Raw genomic sequence first — 23,236 nt, 5'->3', positions numbered from 1 at the left:
ATTTAGGGAAGTAGAAGTGACCTAATATTATTGAGCTCCTAATTTCATTACTGCCTGGTGCTTCTCATGCTTTATCTTATCTACTACTCAAGATAATCCAATTTATATTATTATTATTTTTTTTTAATAAATTTTTATTGTTCATATTATTACAAGTGTTCCTTTCCCCCCCTTCCCACCTCACCCTCTGCCCTTTCCCCACTCCCCATTGTCCTCATCCATAGGTGCACAGTTTATGTTCAGTCTCTTCCCACATTCCCCTCTCCCCTTTTCCCCAAGAATCATCAGTTCACTCCCCTTCCATACCTCTGATTCTATTATATTCAACAGTTAATATTGTTCATCAGATTTTTTTTTTAATTTCCTTGGTTTTTAGATTCACTTGTTGATAGTTACGTATTTGTTGTTCATAATTTTTATCTTTATTTACTTTCTCTTCTGAAAGAACCCCCTTCAGCAATTCATATAATTCTGGTTTGGTGGTGATGAACTCCTTTAGCTTTTTTTTATTAGTGAAGCTCTTTATCTGACCTTCGATTCTGAGTGATAGCTTTGCTGGGTAGAGTATTTTTGGCTGAAGGTTCTTGCTATTCATCACCTTGAATATTTCTTGCCATTCCCGTCTGGCCTGCATGGTTTCTGTTGAGAAATCAGCTGACAATCGTATAGGTGCTCCTTTATAGGTAACCACCTGCTTAGCTCTTGCTGCTTTTAATATTCTCTCTTTGTCCTTTGCTCTTGGAATCTTAATTATGATTTGTGTTGGTGTGGTCCTCTTTGGATTCCTCTTATTTGGAGTTCTGTGTGCTTCCTGGACTTGTAAGTCCAATTCTTTCCCCAGGTGGGGGAAGTTTTCTGTCACTATTTCTTTCAGTATGTTTTCGATATCTTGCTCTCTCTCATCTTCTGGGACCCCCATGATTCTGATGTTGGATCGTTTGAAGTTGTCCCAGAGGTTTCTTACATTATCTTCAATTTTCTGGATTCTCTTGCCTTCTAGCTTCTGCAGAGGAGTGTCTTCTGGCTCTTTATGTTCCAAATCTTTGACTTGATTCTTGCGATCTTCTATTCTGTTTTTAGGACTCTGTAGAATATTTTTTATTTCAGACAATGTATTCTTTATTTCTTGTTGATCCCTTAGCATTTCTTGTTGATCCCTTTTCATATCCTCATAGGTCTCATTTATTTTATCGGCCTTTTCTAGGAGTCTCTTGAAAAACCCCATAAGTGTGGTTTTGAACTCTATATCCAGTCGCTTTTTGTCCTCCATTTCTTTCGTTTGTGATCTATTTGGTTTAGGCATTTTCGCAGGCAGCTTTTCTGATGGGGCGGAGTTTCAGGGTGGAGCCTACAGCCTTGGCTTCCGTCAGCCCCGCCCTATGCGACTCCTGAGACTCAGGGTCTTTCAGTACTTGTTGCAAGCGCCTCTGAGAGAAAGGTGCCCTCAATTTTCGCCTGCTACCAAACAGTGTAAGCTCTCCCGCAATGGGCCCGAAACTGGGGTTCAGTTCAGTTGGAAGTGGAGTTGGAGGTGGCGTTCAGAGCAGTCTGGAGCCTGTCTCCTTCCCGCCAGGGCAGTCCTACGGCACAGCCGGCCGGCCCTTCTCTGCGCGCTGTGTGCGCGCCTCTGGGACCTCCTTTCGCTGCTTCCCCGAGTACCGCCTTACAGCCCAGCTCCCTCTGGATGAGCCTGGGTCCCCGGGGTCTGGCCTAGAACGGGGGTTCAGAGCAGTTGGGGGCCCAGCACAGTCGGAGTGTTTATCTCCTTCCCGCTAGGGAACGCCCGCCAGGCACTCGGCCTCCCTCCTCTCCGGCTCCGTCCTCTCCGCGCGCGCCGCGTGTCTCCGTACCTTGGGCTTTTACAGCTCCTCCGCGCTTCCTTCTGGTTTTCTCCTTGCTTCTCGTTGTAGAATTTCCAGTCAGTTGACTTTCCTGTAGTTCTGGGTAATGTCCATTTTATATTTTAGTTGTATTTTATTGAAATTGTTGCGTGCGGCTGCGGCTAGGTGCCTACCCGAGCAGCCATCTTGGATTCTAGCCCAATTTATATTATTATTTACATTTTTTCCCCCCCTGAAAATACATTAATTATTTATTTATTTATTTTTATTTTTTTTTACATTTTTTTAATTAAATTATTATTTTTGTACATATACCAATGCCCCCCCTCCCGTACATACCCTCCCTCCTCAGAGTTTTGTGTCCATTGGTTGTACTTATATGCATGTATACAAGTCCTTCGATTGATCTTTTATCTCCCCCAGATCTCCCCAACCTCCCCGCTGTAATTTGAGAGTCTGCTTGTTGCTTTACTGTCTCTATATCTATCTTTGGTTCTTCAGTTTATAATGTTCTTTATCATCCATAAATAAGTGAGGTCATGTGGTGTCTCTCTTTCATTGACTGGCTTGTTTCATTCAGCATGATTTGAACACCATTTTTAATTCTTTTGGGTATGCATATAGGAGTGGAATTGATGAATCATTTGGCAGTTCTGTGTTTAACTCCTTGAAGAATCACCAAACTCTTTTCCATAGTGGAAGGTTTTCAGTTTCTCCACAAGCTTTCAACACTTTTTTTAATTATAGCTATTCTACTGAGTGTGACATGGTATCTCATTGCGGTTTTGATTCAAATTTCCCAATGGACTAATGATATTGAACATCTTTTTATGTGTTTATTGGTCATTGTGTATCTTATTTATCGAAATGTCTGTTCATGTATTTGGCTCATTTAAAAAATTGGGTTGTTTGCCAAAACTGCTTTGGCTCAGTGAATAGAGTGACAGCCTGCGGACTGAAAGGTCCCAGGTTTGATTCCAGTCAGGGGCATGTACCTTGATTGTGGGCACATCCCCAGTGGGGGGTGTGCAGGAGGCAGCTGATGGATGTTTCTCTCCTATTGATGTTTCTAACTCTCTCTCCCCCTTCCTCTCTGTAAAAAAAAATCAATAAAATATATATATTTTTAAAATTGGGTTGTTTGGGTCAAGTTATAGGAATTCTTCATGTATTCTGGAAATTAGACCCTTATCAGATAACTGACTTACAAATATTTAAATATTTTATTCCATGTTGAGGTTTGTCTGTTCACTCTCTTGATAGTGCCCTTTAATACACAAAAGCTTTTAATTTTGAATTTGATTTTGATGAAGTCTAATTTATCTAATTTTTCTTTAGTGCATTTGGTGTCCTAAAAAACCATTGCCAAATCCAGGGTCATGAAACAGAGTTTCATATATTTTGCTCTTATATTTAGGCCATTGATGCATTTAGAATTAATTTTGGTGTAAAGCAAAAGGATCCAACTTCATTCTTTTGCATGTGAATTTTGTTTATAGCCTCAAAAGACCACCAAAGTTCTGATGGTTTATCAGTTTTCTATCACTAGCCTAGGCCAGTGGTTGGCAAACTCATTAGTCAACAGAGCCAAATATCAACAATACGACGATTGAAATTTCTTTTGAGAGCCGAAGACTGACTTCTGCGTATGGGCCACAAAGTTTTAATTGCACTGTACGTGCGTGCCCACACATGGTATTTGTGGAAGAGCCACACTCAAGGGGCCAAAGAGCCACATCTGGCTCGCAAGCTGTAGTTTGCCGACCATTAGCCTAGGCATATTTGATTCTCAGTTTCTTGCCTTATGCCTAGATTCAACAAATGCCTCCTTGGAAATGTGGATGCACTGATCAGGCCACCTCACTATGCTTCCCTGCTCTCTAATTCTTGGTCTCTCTAGTTCTTTTCCTTCAGTAGTTCTCTAATTGCCTTTTATTTTTAGTCCTCACCCAAGGATATTTGCCATTGAGTTTTTAGAGAGAGTAGAAGAGAGAGGGAAAGACAGAAATATCAATGTAAGAGAAGCACATCGATTGGTTGCCTCCTGCACCCCCCCCCCCCCCCCAACCAGGGCCTGCGCCAGGGTGGATCCTGCAATCGAGGTATGTTCCATTGGCCGGAGTCAAACCTGGAATGCTTCGGTCCGCAGGTGGCCAACACTCTATCCATTGAGCCAAACTGGCTAGGGCCCAATATCTTTAAAAATATATTTTTAAAGATATTGGTTCCAAAACTCTGGGGAGGGAGGGTATGTATGGAGGGGGAGGGGGGCAATGGTAAGATATGTACACAGATAATTTAATTAAAAAATATATATATATATATTTTAAACTTTTTCCCCCTATATTTTAAAACTGTCCTTTTTTTTTTTTAAGTTTGCTCTGAAAGAAGTAGAGTTTATATATATAAACTTCTCCAAAATAAATATAAACTTGTATTTATATTTATTTTGGAGAAGAAGAGGGAGAGATGGAAACATCAATTGATTGGCTGCCTCTTGCACACTCCACTCTGGGGATCAAGTCTGCAACCCAGGCATGTATCCTGACTGGGAATCAAACCATGACCTCCTGGTTCATAACTTGACTCTCAACCAATGAGCCACACCAGCCCAGCTAAATTTGTTCTTGATGGACGCATTGGTTTAACACAAACTACTTCTTCATTCCTGGAAGTGATAGTAACATAGTTTATTGCCACAAATAGTTTACTGTTATATATCGGTTATCACATCCATTATCCAGTTAACTTCTTTTTTTTTTTTTTAATTAAATCTATATTGTTGAAAGTATTATATATATCCCCTTTTCCCCCCATTTACCCCTTTTAGCCTGCTCCATTCCCCCCTCCCCCCAGGCCTTCACCATCCTATTGTCTGTGTCCATTGGTTATGCATATATGCATACAAATTCTTTGGTTGATGTCTTCCTACCCACTCACCCTCTCCCATCTTCCCTCCGAAATTCTGCACTTTGTTCTATGCTTCTACGTCTCTGGATCTATTTTGTTCATCAGATTCCACATATGAGTGAGATCATGTGATATTTGTCTTTCTCTGACTGGCTTATTTCACTTTAGCATAATATTCTCCAGGTCCCTGCCAGCGCTTATGGCTCAAAGTGCCAGAAGGAGGCAGAGTGTCTTGAACTTGCAACCCTGACATCTGCACACCAAGCCTTGGGGCAGACCATGGCGGTGGCACCTGTGGGTGAAAGGAGGAGAGGAGGGAGTTGGGGTGTGGATCTGGGAGGGGCCTAGAATCTTCAGGAGCAGCCCACCTGCCAAGGTTGCTTGTGAACCACATGCTCGGGCTTGGTCAAAGCCCCGTCAGCTCTGCCATTTGCCTTCCAGGTGCAGCTAGCCCTGAGCCGGCTGGCGTTGTGCTCAGAGAAGCTGCTGTCCCTGGGCTCAGTTAAATAAGAGAAATCAAAGAGCCGAGAGTAAATATCCTTCCAGCCCCTTCCTACGCCCCAGCTAAGGAGGGCTGGGGCTAGGGGTAATGGAAAACGGCTGCTGCTTTGCATTTTATAATGAAAAGACTTCTGCTATGTAGAGAGGAGAGCTCTTCGTTTCCAGCAACACCTGGCGTGTTCCCTGCCCCAGCCCTGAAGCCTGACAGCACCTAGCAAAGGTGCTTCCGCACAGCCATGTTGGCCTGGCTCCTGGAATGTTGGGAGCAGGTTTGAGCTGCATTGATTAAAAAAATAAAAGCTAAAAATCGAAAAACACCTTTTTGTACTCAAATGGCACTATAAAATGCAGATTACAGCATCTGATTTTGTCTTTTATGTTTATTTTGAGGCAGAGTGCAAATAGGTTCATGGGAAAAGTAGAAAACAAAGGGAAAGGGGGAGATTCTGCTGTCCACAGCATTGAATGTTGTAACTTTTTGTGTGTTTTGTTGTTGTTTTTATTTTTCCTTCTATTCTTCAAGTCATTATATGCCATTTAAACCACTTTATGGCCTTAGGTAATGAGCTAATGCTTCCTCTTTTAAGAGCAAGCAGTAGTGCTTTCATGAGTCACTTACATTTAATCCATTCAAATGGAGCATACTGAGTGGAGAGAATGGTATGTGTCATTATATAAAGAACTTGGCATGATGCTATCTGGCTGAAGATCTTATTAATTTTGCAATTTAGAGAATGTAGACAAATAAGGCGTTAATAATGAATGTGCATGCTTAACTGCATGACTTTATTTTCATCTGTAACGACCAAACGACTGGTCACCAGTAGGTGCATTGATGGGTCCTGCAGTGCAGCGAGTCTGGGTGAGGCTGTGTGGCGTGGGCCAGGGCCAGGGGACCTGAGGTTGCACCCCTAGCGCCAGGACGTGAGGCTGTGTCCCCCGCCCAGCGAGGCTTGATGAGGGTGGGGCCGGCTGCGTCTTGGTGTTGCCCAATAAGGGTGGGGCTAGCCAGATACTTCTATTATAGAGAAAGGACAAATAACAATATTAAAATATTTCCTCTAATTAATCCCCTTTAAATGTGCACAAATTTTGTGCACCTGGTCACTAGTGTTGAATAAGAGTAGTGAAAGTCAACATTACTGTCTACTATTCTGCAGTTAACTTCTTTGACATCAGTATCTTTAAGTTACTCTTGTCTTTCTGATTGTATTGTGTATGGGAGATCTCTTGTAAATATTTGTCAGTGTAATAAATTGATTCTTACTCAATAGGCCTGGTAGTGAGAATATTTGTTATTAATTCAAAATCAACAATGACTCAAACTATTATGTAAACAAGTGGAAAAATATTTGTCAAAAGTCCAGATGAGCCTTAGCTAGTAGGCTCAGTGGCTAGAGCGGCAGTCTGCTGACTGAAGGGTCCCGGGTTCCATTCCAGTCAAGGGCCCAGGCTCTATCCCCAGAGTGGAGCATGTAGAAGGTAGCCGATCAAAGATTCTCAGCATTGATATTTCTGTCTCTCTCTCCTCCCTTCCTCTCTGAAATCAGTAAAAATATATCTTTAAAAAAAAGCTCAACCTGACCAGCATGTCTCAGTGGTTGAGCATATCGACCTATGAACCAGGAGGTTGGTTCGATTCCAGTCAGAGCACATGCCCAGGTTGCAGGCTCCATCTCCAGTGTGGGGCATGCAGGAGACAGCTGATCAGTGATTCTCTCTCATCATTGATGTTTCTATCTCTCTCTCCCTTTCCCTGACTCTCTGAAATTAATTAAAAAAAAAAAATATATATATATATATATATATATATATATATATATATATATATATTAAGAAAAAAAAAAGCCCAGATGTACACTTCTTGGGATATTTGATCTATTCTTGTGGTTATAATGATGATTTAATATGTTTGGAGCCACTATTTATTCCTTGTTGCTTTCTTAATATCAGCTTATAGTTAGCTATGTTTACAACAAGTGATTTCAGGGTTTAAAGAACTCTCTTTTGTTTTATCTTTAATTTTTAATGTAAAAAGAACAAGAAAGTATGAGAAAAAGTGAGAGATCTCTTCCCTATTTCTCTCCCTCAAAATAACTAGTTTACTTCTCTTCCTCTCCTCTCTTTCCATTTCACTTCTTGTCCCCTCTCCTGTTGATACATGTTAATTGAAGAAAATATAAAAATTGAAATACATAAAAGGAAGAACATTAAAATTTCTTGTAATCTTATCACCAAGTAATAATCACTCTTTTGAGCATTTAACATATCTCTTTTGTGTTTTTTGTTTTCTTTATAAAATGGAGCATATTGTTATTATTGGTTCTCAGGATTGTCTCTACATTAATATCACCAATAACAATTAAAATATACATATAGATTCTGAGATACATCTTAGACTTAACCAAATCATAATCTCTAGGGGTAGAGCTAAGATGATTTGTTCAAAAAAACAAAAATCCTCCTTCAAAAAATTTAATAACTTTCAGAATTTTTAAATAAAAAATTGAATATTGCAATATTATATATAGAAAACTTTAATTTATAAATAAATCTTTCTCTAATGGTTCAATTTTAACTTTTTCCTAGCCATTCCACCCTATGGTGAACCTGGATTGTTCTCGGGATTTCCGGCCATTTCTTTGTGCACTCTATGCTCCTATTTGTATGGAATATGGACGTGTCACACTTCCCTGTCGTAGACTGTGTCAGCGGGCTTACAGCGAATGTTCAAAGCTTATGGAGATGTTTGGTGTTCCTTGGCCTGAAGATATGGAATGCAGTAGGTGCGAAAATCATATTTTTATGGATCATTACTTATGTTGCAATATATTTAAAAATTACTTGTCTTGTTCATCAATTTTTAAAAACTTTTTAAAGTACATATATATTATTCTTAATTTAAAAATATATACTTGTTTTTTTATTTCAGAAAGGAAGGGAAAGGGAGAGATAGAAACATCAGTGATGAGAGAGAATCATTGATTGCTGCCTCCTACATGCCCCACACTAGGGATCGAGCCACAGCCCGGGCATGTGTCCTGACTGGGAATCGAACCATGATCTCCTGGTTTATAGGTTAACCACTGAGCCAAACTGGCTGGATTGATTTTTTTTCTTTTTAAGAAAAAAACACACACAAAATAACAATTTAAATGAAGTTGAAAATTCCTTCCTTGGTACCTGCCTTGATTTCATTACCTTCTTTCCTCCCCAGAGATGAAGTAATCATGTTAAATTAGTTGTTAATCATTCCTGTGTGTGTTTTTATATTCTTATTACATGTATACATATCCATAAGCAACATTAAATTTTTTTACATGTACCTATGTTTATATCTTTAGGTCTGGTTCATTCCCTTTAATTGCTATATAATGGCCAGTTGTATTAATATCCTATAGTTATTTAGTCATCTCCTAAGGATGGTCATTTGGGTTATTTCCAGGATTTTGCTATTATGAGCAATGTTACAGTGAACATTGTCACCTTCATGTTTAAAATTAAATTTGTTTATCATCTGACAGTAGTCCTTAGAGGTAGGTAAAAAGCAGGTGGTTTATTCTCACTTGAGAGATGGAAAATTTAAGAAATAAAACATTAATTGCTTGTAGTCAATTCACTGACATTTTGCTTTCTTATCCACTCTCTCCTCAAATACCTGATTATATTCATAGTCCCTCTTTAGAAATTTGTAAATTTTTTGCCTGGACCAGAATCCTATTTTGTTTTTTGTATCTAACTCTCATTGTTTAGTGGTCACTTTATGTTAAAAGTTTATATACGAGTATAGAAATCTCATCATGATCTTTATTTCTTTATTTTGATAAAATTAAATCTATTTTATGTCCTCAGTATTACCTGGATTGCCTAACTCTGAAAGCTTAAATCCTGGCAAGCTGATCTTTTATAACAACTCTTCATTCATCCAAATTTCTCATATTTTTGTTTCTACTGCATATATCTTTGCTTCATGGACACCCCTAAACTTTTGTGAGGTTTTTTTACTCTCCCAATAGACCCCTTCCTGATCGTAATTATTTCCTTACTTAGTTTAAGCTTTGTTGTCCATCACTTGAAATAACACGTTTGTTAGCATTCTTAATTTATTTCTTCCACTATATTTGCTCAGATCCCCAAACTGATTGACTCAACCAATGTCTTATAAATTTCCTGTGCTATTATTTTTAAAAATATATATTTTATTGATTTTTTACAGAGAGGAAGGGAGAGGGATTGAGAGTTAGAAACATCCCTCGAGGGGTCCCATATTGGAGAGGGTGCAGGCTGGGCTCAGGGACACCCTCCTCCCCCATGCACGAATTCCGTGCATCAGGCCTCTGTTATGAATATATTTATTCAACAATGATTAATTTAACAAGTAGTAAATGGATGTGCTCTGTGTGTGGGCACTATCCTATGTTGAAGATGAACAGTAAACAAAACATCTCTGTTCTTATGGAGCTAATATTCTAGTGGTGGGAGATAAATAGATAATGTCAACAAATGCTATTAAGAAAGAGTGGAGATCAGAGACATAGAAGTATGGAACAGACTGATGTATCTCAGAGGGAAGGCAGGGTGGTTGAGTGGGTAAAAACAGATTAACCAAAGAACTTATATGCATATATGCATAACCCATGGATATAGACAATAGTGGTGAAGGCCTGGGGTGGGGGAGGGGACACAGGTTGATGGGGGTCAATGAGGGGGAAAAATGGGACATCTATAATACTTTCAACAATAAAGATAAATATAAAGAAAAGAGTGGAGTTAGGTGATAGTGATACAACACAGGGAAGTAGAAGCTCTATTGTCTGTGGAGGCATTGGGGAAGGCCTTTTTGATAAGGAGGTATTGGAAGAGGGATCTAAGTAAAGGGGGAGAACAAATACAAATATCTAGAAAAGAATACTCCAGGCAGAAGAAACAGAGGATCAAGTTCAAAGGTTCTGAAGTAAAAGAATGTCTGGCATATTCAGAGAACAAAGAGATCAAAGAGGCTGGAGCTAAGTGAGGGAAGAAGAATGGAAAGATTAAATAAGACCAGAAAAGTATTGGGGAGGTAGTTTTGTAGCTCTAATATGAATTTGAATTTGTCTCTGAGAAGGGAAGCCATTAGAAGATTTTGAACAGAAGAAACATCATGAGCACAGGAGTGGCTGCTGTGTGGAAGTGGAGATCAATTGGAAGTCCAGGGATGAGGCACTGATGTCAAACTGGGGGGCAGCAGCGGAGAAAGAGAAGTGGTCAGATTCTGGAATATCACTAAGTAGAATGACAGGATTTGCTGGTAGATTCTGAAGTGTAAATGAGAGAGAAGATGACCCCAAAGTCTTTGGCCTAGGCAGCTAGAATGAAATTATCATTCATGGAAATGGAGAAATCTAAGGAGAAAAAAATCAGGAGTTTGGTTTTGAGTGAAGGGCGTCTTTGTGTTGAATTGGCAGATAGATATATACAAATATATCCATAAAAATATAGTATTACTTTGCATGGTTTTAAATTTTATCAGTTTTGTATATACATACACATTTCTGCAACATGCTTTCCTCTCCAGTCTCATCCCTGTCACAAGTCATGCATACCTCATGCTCCAGTAGTACTAAACTCACCCTGTTCACAACTGTATGCTTTTGTTTGAACAGAAGCTATTACACTGTTTGGCATACTTCCAATACTGGCAAATACTGATTCAAAGTTTTATGTTCAGAGACTTATCCTGTGAAGTCTTTTATAACCTCTTCTCCTAATTAATCCTTCTCTATATCATTTTATACTTTATATAGATTTTGATTGCTTCATGCATCACACTGTTGTCTTTTGTGCTGTTTTTACCAGTATGTATCTCCTTTTAGACTGAAGGATAGAGATCCTGTTCTTTTGTCTGTTTATGTTAGACCCCTGGCATACTTCAGGATTCCAATAAATGCCTGAATACAGTAAGTTTCTGTCTTTATAATTCCAAACCCTGTGAAGGAAATGGTTTGTAACAAAAAATAAAAGATTAATCCACTACAGTATAAGGTTATGCATGCATTTGGCAAACAATATAAATGATAGTTTCTTGGAAACTATTTGATGCATATAAACTAGTAAACATTGTTAGTGAGAGTCTGAGGACTTGGCAACTGCTACTGGCAAGAAAATTGAAGATGCAGGAAGTTCATGAGAATGGTACTGTTAGTCGTGTAAGTATGTCTGCCTTATTTTCTCTGTTCTGAAGCTATGACACTCAAGTTTGTGGATCTGAAAAATTGTTAAAATGCAGATTTCTTGGGCCCTAACAAGAGTATATTGTAATATGATTTGTGGTGGTAGGGACTGAGAATTTACATTTTAAAGGGATCTTAAATTTTCTCCTGCACTTGAAAGTTTGAGAATAACTGGATTAGAGAATGCAGTGGGTTGGAGAGAAATTAGAGATGGTAGGAAGGAAATAGTTGACATTAGAGACCTTCGAAGGCCTTCAATTAACCAATATAAGCAGAGAATAATTGTAAAACAAAGGGAAAACATTAAAATCTTTAACTTTCTAATTCCAACCCCTGTGAAGAAAATAAATTAAAAAAAGATTAATCTACTAGAGCATAAGGTTATGCATTTGGCAAACAATATAAGTGATAGTTCCTTGGAAACTATTTGATGCATATAAACTACTATATAAGCCACTTATAAGGATTTTTAATGTTAATTTAACTCAAAATACCTTGGAACATGCATTTAGGGAATATTTTTAGCTCTTATGTTTAAGTAAGTTCTATGTGAATATAGGGTAAATTGAAGACTATACTGTAGTTAGACCAAACTAACTTCTAGCTTCTATTTTGTTGGAACTGTATACTTATATTTATTTATTTTACTTATATATATATATGTTTATATTTTGAAATGCTCTAAATTGTGTTCTAAATAAATAGTTTATACATCTTTTATATATATATATATATATATATATATATATATATATATATATTTTACTGATTTCAGAGAGGAAGGGAAGAGAGAGAGAGAAAAACATTAGTGATGAGAGAGAGTCATCGATCAGTTGCCCACTGTATGCCCCACACTGGGGATCAAGCCTGCAACCCAGTCATGTGCCCTGATCAACCACTGAGCCATACTGACTGGGCATATACCTTTTTTGGATGGCTATGCTTGACCATTTTAAGAAAGAGTACTGTTTTCATTATTGTTTTAATCCTCACCCAAGAATTCTAGAGATACTGGGAGGGAAATGGTGGGGAGAGAGCGAGAGAGACACATATCGACACAAGAGAGATACATCAATTGGCTGCCTCCTGGTCAAGCCCCTACCAGGGCTAAGGAACTTGCAACTTCAGTATATGCTCTTGACTGGGAATCGAACCCATGAAACCAGCAAGAGTACTGCTTTTAAAGCCAAGACAAAATTGTGAAACATCATTTTTGGTCAACTATGGAAAATCTAATTCTGTAAACCAAACAATATATTACTATTTGCTTTATTTCTACTTATTGTAATGTATTCTAAGTACGTAAGGAAAAATAATAAGGTCACAGGTGCTATTTTTGGAAATTCAAATTGTTAAGTGGCAGTGATTTCCCAGTAAGTAAAATGGTTCTCATCTTATATTTTATAGGTTCCCAGATTGTGATGAGCCATACCCTCGACTTGTGGATCTGAATTTAGCTGGAGATCCTACTGAAGGAGCCCCAGTGGCAGTGCAGAGGGACTATGGTTTTTGGTGTCCTCGGGAATTGAAAATTGATCCTGATCTTGGTTATTCTTTTTTGCACGTGCGTGATTGTTCACCTCCATGTCCAAATATGTACTTTAGGAGAGAAGAACTTTCATTTGCTCGATATTTCATAGGATTGATCTCAATCATTTGCCTCTCTGCCACGTTGTTTACTTTTTTAACTTTTTTGATTGATGTCACAAGATTTCGTTATCCTGAAAGACCTATTATTTTTTATGCAGTCTGCTACATGATGGTATCATTAATTTTTTTCATTGGGTTTTTGCTTGAGGACCGAGTAGCCTGCAATGCATCTAGCCCTGCACAGTATAAAGCTTCCACAGTGACACAAGGATCTCATAATAAAGCTTGTACCATGCTTTTTATGGTACTTTATTTTTTTACTATGGCTGGCAGCGTTTGGTGGGTAATTCTTACCATCACATGGTTCTTGGCAGCTGTGCCAAAGTGGGGTAGTGAAGCTATTGAGAAGAAAGCATTGCTGTTTCACGCCAGTGCATGGGGCATCCCTGGAACTCTAACTATCATCCTTTTAGCGATGAATAAAATTGAAGGTGACAATATCAGTGGCGTGTGTTTTGTTGGCCTCTACGATGTTGATGCATTGAGATACTTTGTTCTTGCACCCCTCTGCCTGTATGTGGTAGTTGGGGTTTCACTCCTTTTAGCTGGCATTATATCCCTAAACAGAGTTCGAATTGAGATTCCATTAGAAAAGGAGAACCAAGATAAATTGGTGAAGTTTATGATCCGGATTGGTGTTTTCAGCATTCTTTATCTGGTACCACTCTTGGTTGTAATTGGATGCTATTTTTATGAGCAAGCTTACCGTGGCATCTGGGAAACAACATGGATACAAGAACGCTGCAGAGAATATCACATTCCATGTCCATATCAGGTAAGAGAAACCTTGTTCTAAATTTTGTGTAATAGTGAAAAGAAGGCATATTACTCTGAAGAGCTAATCTTAGCTGGGGCTTTAAAAAACTTCATGAACCTTCAACTTGTATATTAAAGTTTTAAAGCGAAAGATAATGAACAAATATATTGTAATAAGAATGGCATACATATGTTTCTATAAACATCTTCCTTTTAAAATGTGACTTTAACCACTTTAAAGTATGGGCTTTTAAGCAATTTACATCTGTTATTACAAAATAGTTGCTTGTTGATTCTTTAAAACTTCAGGTTTGAAGGGAAGAAGCACTTTACCAACTCTGGTAAAAAGGTACCGTCTTTTTATAGAAATTTTATTGATGTTCAAAATAGGAATTAATTGTTTTTTAGAATGCAGTTGTACAAACCAGTTCATTTCTTAATTGGTCTGTTTTCTCTTTTGCATTACTGAATATTTTGTGATTTAGTTTAAAGAGATTAGATAATCATAATAATAGAATCATAGAATCTTAGAGATCATTTTCAGGTTCCCTCTATAAAATTCTTAAGCATCTGTCTCCTTTGAGACTTAGAAATGTATAGTAAATTGCTCACACTCATCTGGGATTTAGATCCTAGGAGAGAAGTGGAACAAGGAAAATAATTCAGAGGAGTTGATGCTAAGTATTTCTCTTTCTCATCTTAAAACCTTCTGTGGAACTATGCCACTAGCTATTACCCTCTCTTCTTCCTATTAAGACAAGTTTGTTTGTTTTTTTGTTTGTTTTTTAAGAGTTATCTCCTGTTCATCATGTTCCAGGTTTCCTATTCTCAGAAGTGCACCAGCCACCTTTCTGTCTATCCCAACCCTTATGTTTCTCTAATACCTTTTAAATGTCTTTATTAAAGTACTTATATATTTTACTTGTCTATTTCTCCTGCTAGATGGTGAACTCTTTAAAAGCAAGAAGTTCTTTTGCTTTCATATTTTTTGTGTTATCATATTTTAATGTATATTCTGTAGGTCAGTAGATAATACCATTGAGAATATGGGTGTATAGATTAAAAAACATAAGAAATAGTAACATTCCTAGCCAGTTTGGCTCAGTGGATAGCATGTTGTCCCTTTTACTGAAGGGTCCTGGTTTGAGTCTGGTCAAGGGTATGTTCCTTGGTTTTAGGCTTGATCCTTGGTCTCAGGACACGTGCAAGAGGCAACCAGTCGATGTGTCTCTCTCACATCGATGTTTCTATCTCTCCTCCTCCCTTGCACACTTTCTAAAAGTCAGTGGAAAAATATCCTTGGGTGAGGATTAACAACAACAACAACAACAAAAATGGTAACCGTGGTACTGGGAATAAGGAATGTGTGATTAGTACATAGTCAAAGCTCATAAATATTTGGTGAATAAAAATGCCAATTTCCTTTTATTTTGTTGTGTAAATAGTCCTATTTGCAGTTCATTTTTCTTTAATCTTTCCTTTTAAGGAAGGTATATGTTAATATTTTAAATATATAGAGGATAGAAAATAACAAACATCCATCTACTCATAATGTTGAAATTTAATATTTTATCTGGCTGGCTGGCTGGCTATCTATTATTAAAGACAAAGTTGATGAATCTTTCCGTTCCCTTTCATATTCCCATTCCTCTTCCTTCTCCCTTCCCAGAGGTAAGTAACCCTTCTCATAAATGTGGTATTTATCACTTTTTCATATATATATTAATCCTCACTTGAAGATATTTTTTTTTCATTGAGTTTTAGAAAGTGTGGAAGGGAGGGGGAGAGAGAGAGAGAAATATAGATGTGAGAGATTGGTTGCCTCCTGCATGTGCCCTGAATGGGACCATTTAAGGATAGAATGGGACCATTTAAGGATAGAGCCTGCAACCAAGGTACATGTCCTTGACCAAAATCAAACCTAGGACCCTTCAGTGTTTGGGGTGATGCTCTAACCACTGAGAAAAACAGCTAGAGCTCTTCCTAATATTTTTATATTGTGGCTGAATATGTATCTATAAAACTTGCTGTTTTGCAAGTTTTAAAAATTCATATGAATGAGGTAAATCAGTTGGTTGCTTTTTTACTCAACTTTATGTTTTTAAGAATATAAATGTTGATATGTGTTCATTTTAACTCTAATAGTCTAATGTAGAAATATATTACAATTTATTCACTCATTATTCTGAAACTATATTCTGGGCATATAGTTTCCAGTTTATTTTTTGTTATCCATTTTGCAATGAATATTTTTGTAATTCCTGTCTTCCTTGTACATGAATAAGAATTTCCATGGGATATAAACCAAAATGTGAAATTGTTGCATTATAAGACATCTTCAACTCAAATATTTATTTTAATTTTACACTCAGTACAGGATGAGTTTGATAAGGTTGAGAGTATTTTTGTATGTTTATTAGATTTCTCTTCTGTGATTTGCCTATTTGTAACCTTTGTCCATAGCTCTGTTGGGTATTTGCCTTTTTTTGTTATAGTTTAAATATTCTTGACATTAATCTTTGCCATTTATTTTTATTGCAGATATCTTATCCTGCTCTGTAGCTTGTCTTTTAACTTGTGTTTTCTTTGCCTTTTGTGTTTTAAAAATCCTTTAATTTATTCATAAAAAAACAGTGTTGGGATTGAACTTGTTTTTTATTTTAAATGAATCTGGGGGAAATTGCCGTTTTTGTATACTGAGTTTTCATATCCTTTTGTTTATTTATATGTTCATTAATTTCTGGGTACCTTGTTTTTGTTGCAGTTATGAATAAGATGTTTTCTCTGTTACATTTTAAATTGGTTATCGCTGGTGTACAAGCATGCCATTGACTGACTTTTGTGTATTGATCTTATAATAAGCATCCCTGTGAACTCTTTTATTAGTTCTAATTGCGTTTAGATCCTCTTAGATATTCTTTGTAGAAATTCTATTGTTTGAAAATAAGGACAGCTTTGTCTCTTACTTGTTTTCCAGTTCTTACATTTTATTTAAATTTTTTTACATCTATAGTAGTCCCCCATTATCCACAGGTGATATATTCCAAGATTCTAGTGGAGGTTTGAAACCACAGATAGTTCTGAACTCTGTATATACTATGTTTTTCTCTATAAATACACACACACACACACACACACACATACACACAAGCACACACGCTTAAGTGACCTTTATGACCAGTTGCCATGATGTGCACTGACCACCAGAGGGCAGACTCTCAATGCAGGAGCTGCTACCTGGTGGTGAGTGTGCTCCCAAAGCCAACCTCCCCAAGCTGGCCCGATTAGCTCTGATCGGCCCCATCACAGGCCAGGCCAAGTATTGTTTCCCCACCCATTCACAAATTCGTGTACTAGGCCTCTAGTCTATGATAAAGTTTAACTTATAAGTTGGTATCAGTAAGAGTTAATGATAATAACTACTAATAAAATAGAATATAACAATTACTTACCTTTTCATGGGAAGAAAGTACATCTCTTCTTAGGCACATCTGAATTGTCAACATCACTACTCTGGCCCTTTGGGGCCATTATTAAGTAAAATAAGATACTGAGATAGTTGATCTGATAACCGAGATGGCTGCTGAGTGACTAAGGGGCAGGTATTATATATGGTGTGGAGATGCTGGACAAAAGGATGATTCATGTCCTGAGCAGGCTGGAGCAGGACAGTGCTAGATTTTATCATGCTACTCAGAACAGTGTGCCATTTAAATTTTATAAATTGTTTATTTCTAGAATTTTTTATTTAACTTTTTTGGATTGTGGATTTACAGGTAATTGGAACCACAGAAAGTGAAGCCACAGATAAGGGGAGACAACTGTACACTCGTAAATGAGATAGGTGATGATAATTGTTACTTTTTTGTACTGTCCCTGTCTATTTGGGTGTTGAGATTATAATAGCTTCATAAAGTGAGGTTTGTTTCTCTGAAACAGTTTCCATAATAACTAGGGCTCTCTGCTCTTTGAAAAGGTTAGTATATCCCGTAAAAACTATGTGTCATAGTATTGTAGAAGTAAGTGAGAGACGTTTTGGTAATCACTGGGTTTTTAAACTACCATTTCAATTTCTTTAATAATAATGTTTTATTCAGGTCTTATTTCTTCTTGAGTCATTTTTGAGAATTTATATTTTTCTAGAAAAATATTTCAAATAAATTGGTATAAGGTTATTCACATGTTTTAATTTTGAAAATTGTTACTATTTCCTATTTTTGTTCCTAATATATGTTCTATTTTTTTCCCAATTATTTCTCTTCTTACCTTACTTTCTTCCTGCTGCTTTTCTTTAGAATTACAGTTGATGTTTGAATAATGTGGAGATTAGAGGTGCCATCCCCCACATAGTTGAAAACCTTCATATGACTTTTGACTCCCCCAAAACAATGCATACATACAGTTAGCAGTTGGTTAAATCTACTGTTATAAAACTCAGTTGTGAAACTCAGGGATACAGAGGGCTGGCTGTATATTTATTGTAACAAATCTGCATATAAATAGACCGACTCAGTTCAAACCTGTGTTGTTCAGTGGTCAACTATACTTTGTTTTTCTAGATTCTTGAAAATTCAACTCATGCATGGTAACTATTTCCTGTTTTTTGAAGTGTTTTTATTAGTTATTTAAAATTTAACCCCCAAAAAATTATTTCTTAAAAATATATATTTTTATTGATTTCAGTGAGGGAGAGGGAAAGATAGAAACATTAATCATGAGAGAGAATCATTGATTGACTGCCTCCTTCACATCCCCAACTGGGGCTCAAGCCCACAACCCAGGCATATGCCCTAACCTAGAATCAAACCCAGAACCCTTTTGTCCTCAGGCCGAAGCTCTATCCACTGGGCCAAAGCTCTATCCACTGAGCCAAACCAGCTACAGCCAAGAAATTGTTATGAACCATGTTGATCACTCATTCAGTTTTTCATACTTACTTGGTAGTTCCAAACAACTTTATTTATTTTATTTATTTTTTAAAAGATTATCTGTAGCTAAGTTACTTTCAATTTGTGTGGGTTTTTTAATTTAAATTTTTTATTGTTTAAAGTACTTTTTTAAATGATATTCTTTTTTTTAAATATATTTTATTGATTTTTACAGAGAGGAAGGGAGAGAGATAGAGAGCCAGAAACGTCGATGAGAAACATCGACCAGCTGCCTCTTGCACATCCGGGGATGTGCCCGCAACCAACGTACATGCCCCTGACCGGAATCGAACCTGGGACCTTTCAGTTCGCAGACCGACGCTCTACCGCTGAGCCAAACCGGTTTCAGCTAAAGTACTTCTTAAGTCTCCTTTTACCTCACTGAGCTCTCTCCAGCTGCTCCCATCCCCTAGCACATGCCCTCTCCCTCCTCCCCCTTTCTATGTCCATTGGTTTTGCTCATATGCATGCATACAAATCCTTTGGTTGATCTCTTACCCCCTCACTCCCCACATTCCTTCATAGGTTGGACGGTCTGTTTGATGCTTCTTTGACTCTGGTTCTATTTTGTAGAACCTTTTACTCATTCAAGTGGGGGAATCTCTGGCCTTTCTTCCTTCATAAAAAAGTTTTTCCAATTCCAATGGAAGGGGGTGCTTTTTTACATTAACACCTCATAGATTGATATTACATACTTGCATTTTTATTCCCTGGTATGTTTCTTTCCCAGAATTAGTATTAACTTTTTTCTTCAGCATAAAAGTTCAGAGATTGTTTTGGCAGATTAGTGCAAGTATGATTAAAGCTTTATTCTGTGTATGAATCCCATGAACTCCCTTGTGACTCTTGCTTTTCCTTCTTAAGTAACAGATATTGAGTTAAATATGACTTGTTCAAAAAAGATAGTGTTATAAATATGAACTGTTCTTATTTGTATAAAGTTCATTGTGAGTAAATCTGTGATTTTATCTGATACCCATAACAACCTTATGATATTGATAGTATGGCTTCATTCTTGCCACTCTAAAGGGTTAAAGCAGAAAGAAATATGACATATCACAGAGAAACATTAACTGAGGGGTCAGCTAAGTATAGCCCACCCAAACTAGAGCCTACTGACAAATTATAGAACCAGTCATCTAGGGTGGTTTTTTTTGAACTGTGGTAAAATATCCCCCCAGAAATGGTAACAAAATTTACCATTTTAAGTATACAGTTCTGTGGCATAAAGTACATTTACGTTTTATGCAACTATCAGCACCATCCATCTCCAGAAATCTTTTCATATTTCTAAACTGAAATTTTACCCATTAATAACTCCCCTTTCCTACCTGCCTCCCAGCCCCTAGCAGCCATCATTACTTAATGTGTCTATGAATTTGACTACAGGCATACCTCTGAGATATTGCAGGTTCATTTCCAGACCAGACCACTGCAAGTATCACAGGAATTTTTTGGTTTTCCTGTGCATATAAAAATTATGCTTACATTACACTATAGTCTATAAAGTGTGCAGTAGCATTGTTTATAAAAATAAATACATACCTTAATGAAAAAAATTTATTTATTTATTGCAAGAAAATACTAACCTGGGCCTTCAGATAGTAATAATCTTTTTGCAGGTGAAGGGTCTTTCCTTCCATTTGTGAAAAACGCATTATCTGTAAAGTGCAATAAAGCAGTGCAATAAAATGAGGTATACCTGTACTACTCTGGGTACACATTTATGTGATATCATATATTTGTCCTACTTTGGTTTTTTAACAGTTTGATATTAGAATTTTAATACTAGTTTTCATTCACAATTTCACTGAGAAGAATCTTACATAGACTTGTGAATTGAGTACCAGAGATATTAAATTCCTATTTGAAGTAATATCCACACATAATTGGACAGATTTACTATCACTGAGCTTGCCTAAAAGAATACTTAGCAGGGTCTGAGACATTTTAAAATGTATTGAGCAATGAAATTTTCTTTAGAGTAGCCTGCCACATGACTTAGAGAATAATATTTGAATATTTTGCTTCTAGAGGTTGCTTTATAGTTATTTCTTATATTACTGCAGGTTTCAAATATTTGAAAAATAAATTTGGGAAGTAGTTGATCACATGTTTCAAAATGTCAGTTGTGTTTAATGCAAATGGCATGTATTTAAGTCCATAATTTGAAGAAAAATAGGGATTGTATAAAGGATTTTAAAATATTTAAAATAGAAACCTTGCTGTAAATAGAAATTTATTGCTTAGATTTTAACCCTTTGCACTCCGCTGTCCCCTCTCAGGGGACATCGGAATTCTAGCATATCACTCGGATGTCCCCTCTCAGGGGACATCGGAATTCTAGCATATCACTCGGATGTCCCCTCTCAGGGGACATTGCAGTTTATTAGTGATTACGGGGAATTGAGTTAATTCAATGCACGTTTCGCAAAGTAGCGTCGAGTAGCTGGTTGCCAATGTCCAGAATGGTTCGGAGTGCAAAGGGTTAAAATACTTATACTAGCTCTGGCTTACTTGGCTCAGTGGATAGAGCGTTGGCCTGTGGACTGAAGGGTCTCAGATTAGATTCCGGTCAAGGTTGCAGGCTCGATCCCCAGTGGGGAGTGTACAGGAGGCAGTAGATCAATGATTCTCTCTCTCCCTCTCCCTTCCTCTCTAAAATCAATAAAAATATTTTAAAAATACTTTATACTAACTAATTCTAGCAAGAACACTTTTTAAAATGTGTTTTAAATAATACTTGAACAAGTAATATTTAATGCCAGAATTATGAAATTAGCCCCAGTTGTCAGAATACCTATTTTACTATTTACAATAAAATCAGTACAGTTTATTTCTAGAGTACACTTCCATCTGATATACTATTTAACATTAGTAATTTTCTAGGTACTTCGGTGTTTGTTGTTGCAGTTTTCTCTTTAAAAATAATGTCCTCTATTTATTGCCTTTTAAGAGGCTCAAAGCATTTTATGAGTTACAAGTCTCAAAGGTTATTTCTAGAAAGGCCTTTCAATAATATACATAGTATTGGTTAAAAAACAAAACAAAACATGGGCTTTATCCCTGGTCAGTGTGACACAGTTTGTTGGAGCATCATCCCTTATACCAAAGGGTCGTGGGTTTTATTCCCAGTCAGGGCACATGCCTGGGTTTTGGATTCAATCCTCTGTTGGGGTGGGTACAGAAGACAGTTGATGGATGTTTTTCTCCCTTCTTTTCTCTTCCTCCCTCTTTTCCTCCCTCCTCCTCTTTCCCTCCTTCCCTCCTCCTCCTCCTCCTCCTCCTTTTTTTTCTCCCCTCTCTCTCTCTCTCTCTTTCTCCCTCTCTCTCTAAAATATACATACATACATACATACATACATACATACATAGTATTCAAAGGCAGACAGGCTAGGTTTATGTCCTGTCTCTAACATTCTGTGCCTAGTTTCCTCATGTAAAATGCAGGAAATAATACGTTACAAATAGTAATATGTACCCCTTGAGTGGCTATGAAGATTAAAGGAGATAATAAATTTAAACCTCTTTCTAGAATGCCTTGCAAAAAGGAAAATTTCAGTTTTGTTTTTTTTTTGCCATAACTACATATTTCTTGAAGCTTGAGGAAGGAATATATTAACACTATATTCTGAACTAGAATCATAATTTTTTTCATTTAAATATTTTCTTTTTAAAAAAATATATATTTTATTGATTTTTTACAGAGGGGAAGAGAGAGAGATTGAGAGCTAGAAACATTGATGAGAGAGAAACATCGACCAGCTGCCTCCCGCACACCCCCCACCGGGGATGTGCCCGCAACCAACGTACATGCCCCTGACCGGAATCGAACCTGGAACCTTTCAGTCCTCAGACCGACGCTCTACCACTGAGCCAAACCGGTTTCGGCTAAATATTTATTTTCAAAAGTGCACATATTCTTTCCTAAAGTGCCCCTTCATTTTTTCACCTCTTTCATACATCTAATGCAATGCTATATATCCCAAGAAATTTTGATAATAGAACCTATGTTTCAGTAGTAGAAATGTGTTACTGTAATACAAGCAACTTAGCTAAGACTATGAAGTTCACATTAGAACCATTTGTAGAATTCTAAAAAATATGTATTTTTATAGAAAACAAACAAAAAAACATTATTTGTATTATTTCAGCCACACAAGGCAACCCATCTGTTGTTTATCGAGTCTTGATTCAGAAAAATACAAAACTAGCAGAAAAATGTCAAATCTAACCATGATATTAGCTTCAACTCTGGTAATGATGTTTCTCTACCAGGCAATTTCAAAAGGAATCATAATTGTTTATGTAAGGACCCTGAGGGAAATAGGTGTATTTTACACTGCCAACATTAGGGACAGTGAATATTTCTGTATAAATATATAGCGCTACTAATACTTAAATGTTAAATATCCTGCTTGTGATTTCCTAGTACCAA

At 37.1% G+C, this 23,236-nt stretch overlaps 1 protein-coding gene across 3 annotated transcripts in view; it reads left to right on the top strand.

Annotated features, from left to right (window-relative positions):
- The window catches only part of FZD3 (frizzled class receptor 3), an 81,487-nt gene that overhangs the window by 28,798 nt on the left and 29,453 nt on the right, over positions 1–23,236 (top strand). For 2 of the 3 annotated variants that reach the window (XR_014795218.1, XM_084886392.1), the window contains exons 3-4: positions 7,842–8,038; positions 12,872–13,889. Coding sequence is in view for 2 of the 3 variants with exons in the window: in XM_084886392.1 (XP_084742518.1) it covers positions 7,842–8,038; positions 12,872–13,889 (1,215 nt within the window). In the remaining variant the exon portion in view is untranslated. Of the gene's footprint in view, positions 1–7,841; positions 8,039–12,871; positions 13,890–23,236 lie in introns of those variants that run through there. The other variant, XM_084886393.1, reaches the window with a different exon arrangement.

This window comes from Pipistrellus hanaki (genome assembly GCF_964339955.1).
Source record: "Pipistrellus hanaki genome assembly, chromosome: 5".
NCBI lineage: Eukaryota > Metazoa > Chordata > Mammalia > Chiroptera > Vespertilionidae > Pipistrellus > Pipistrellus hanaki.
Note: the sequence above shows the minus strand (reverse complement) of the source record. Positions and strands in the feature narration are given on the sequence as shown.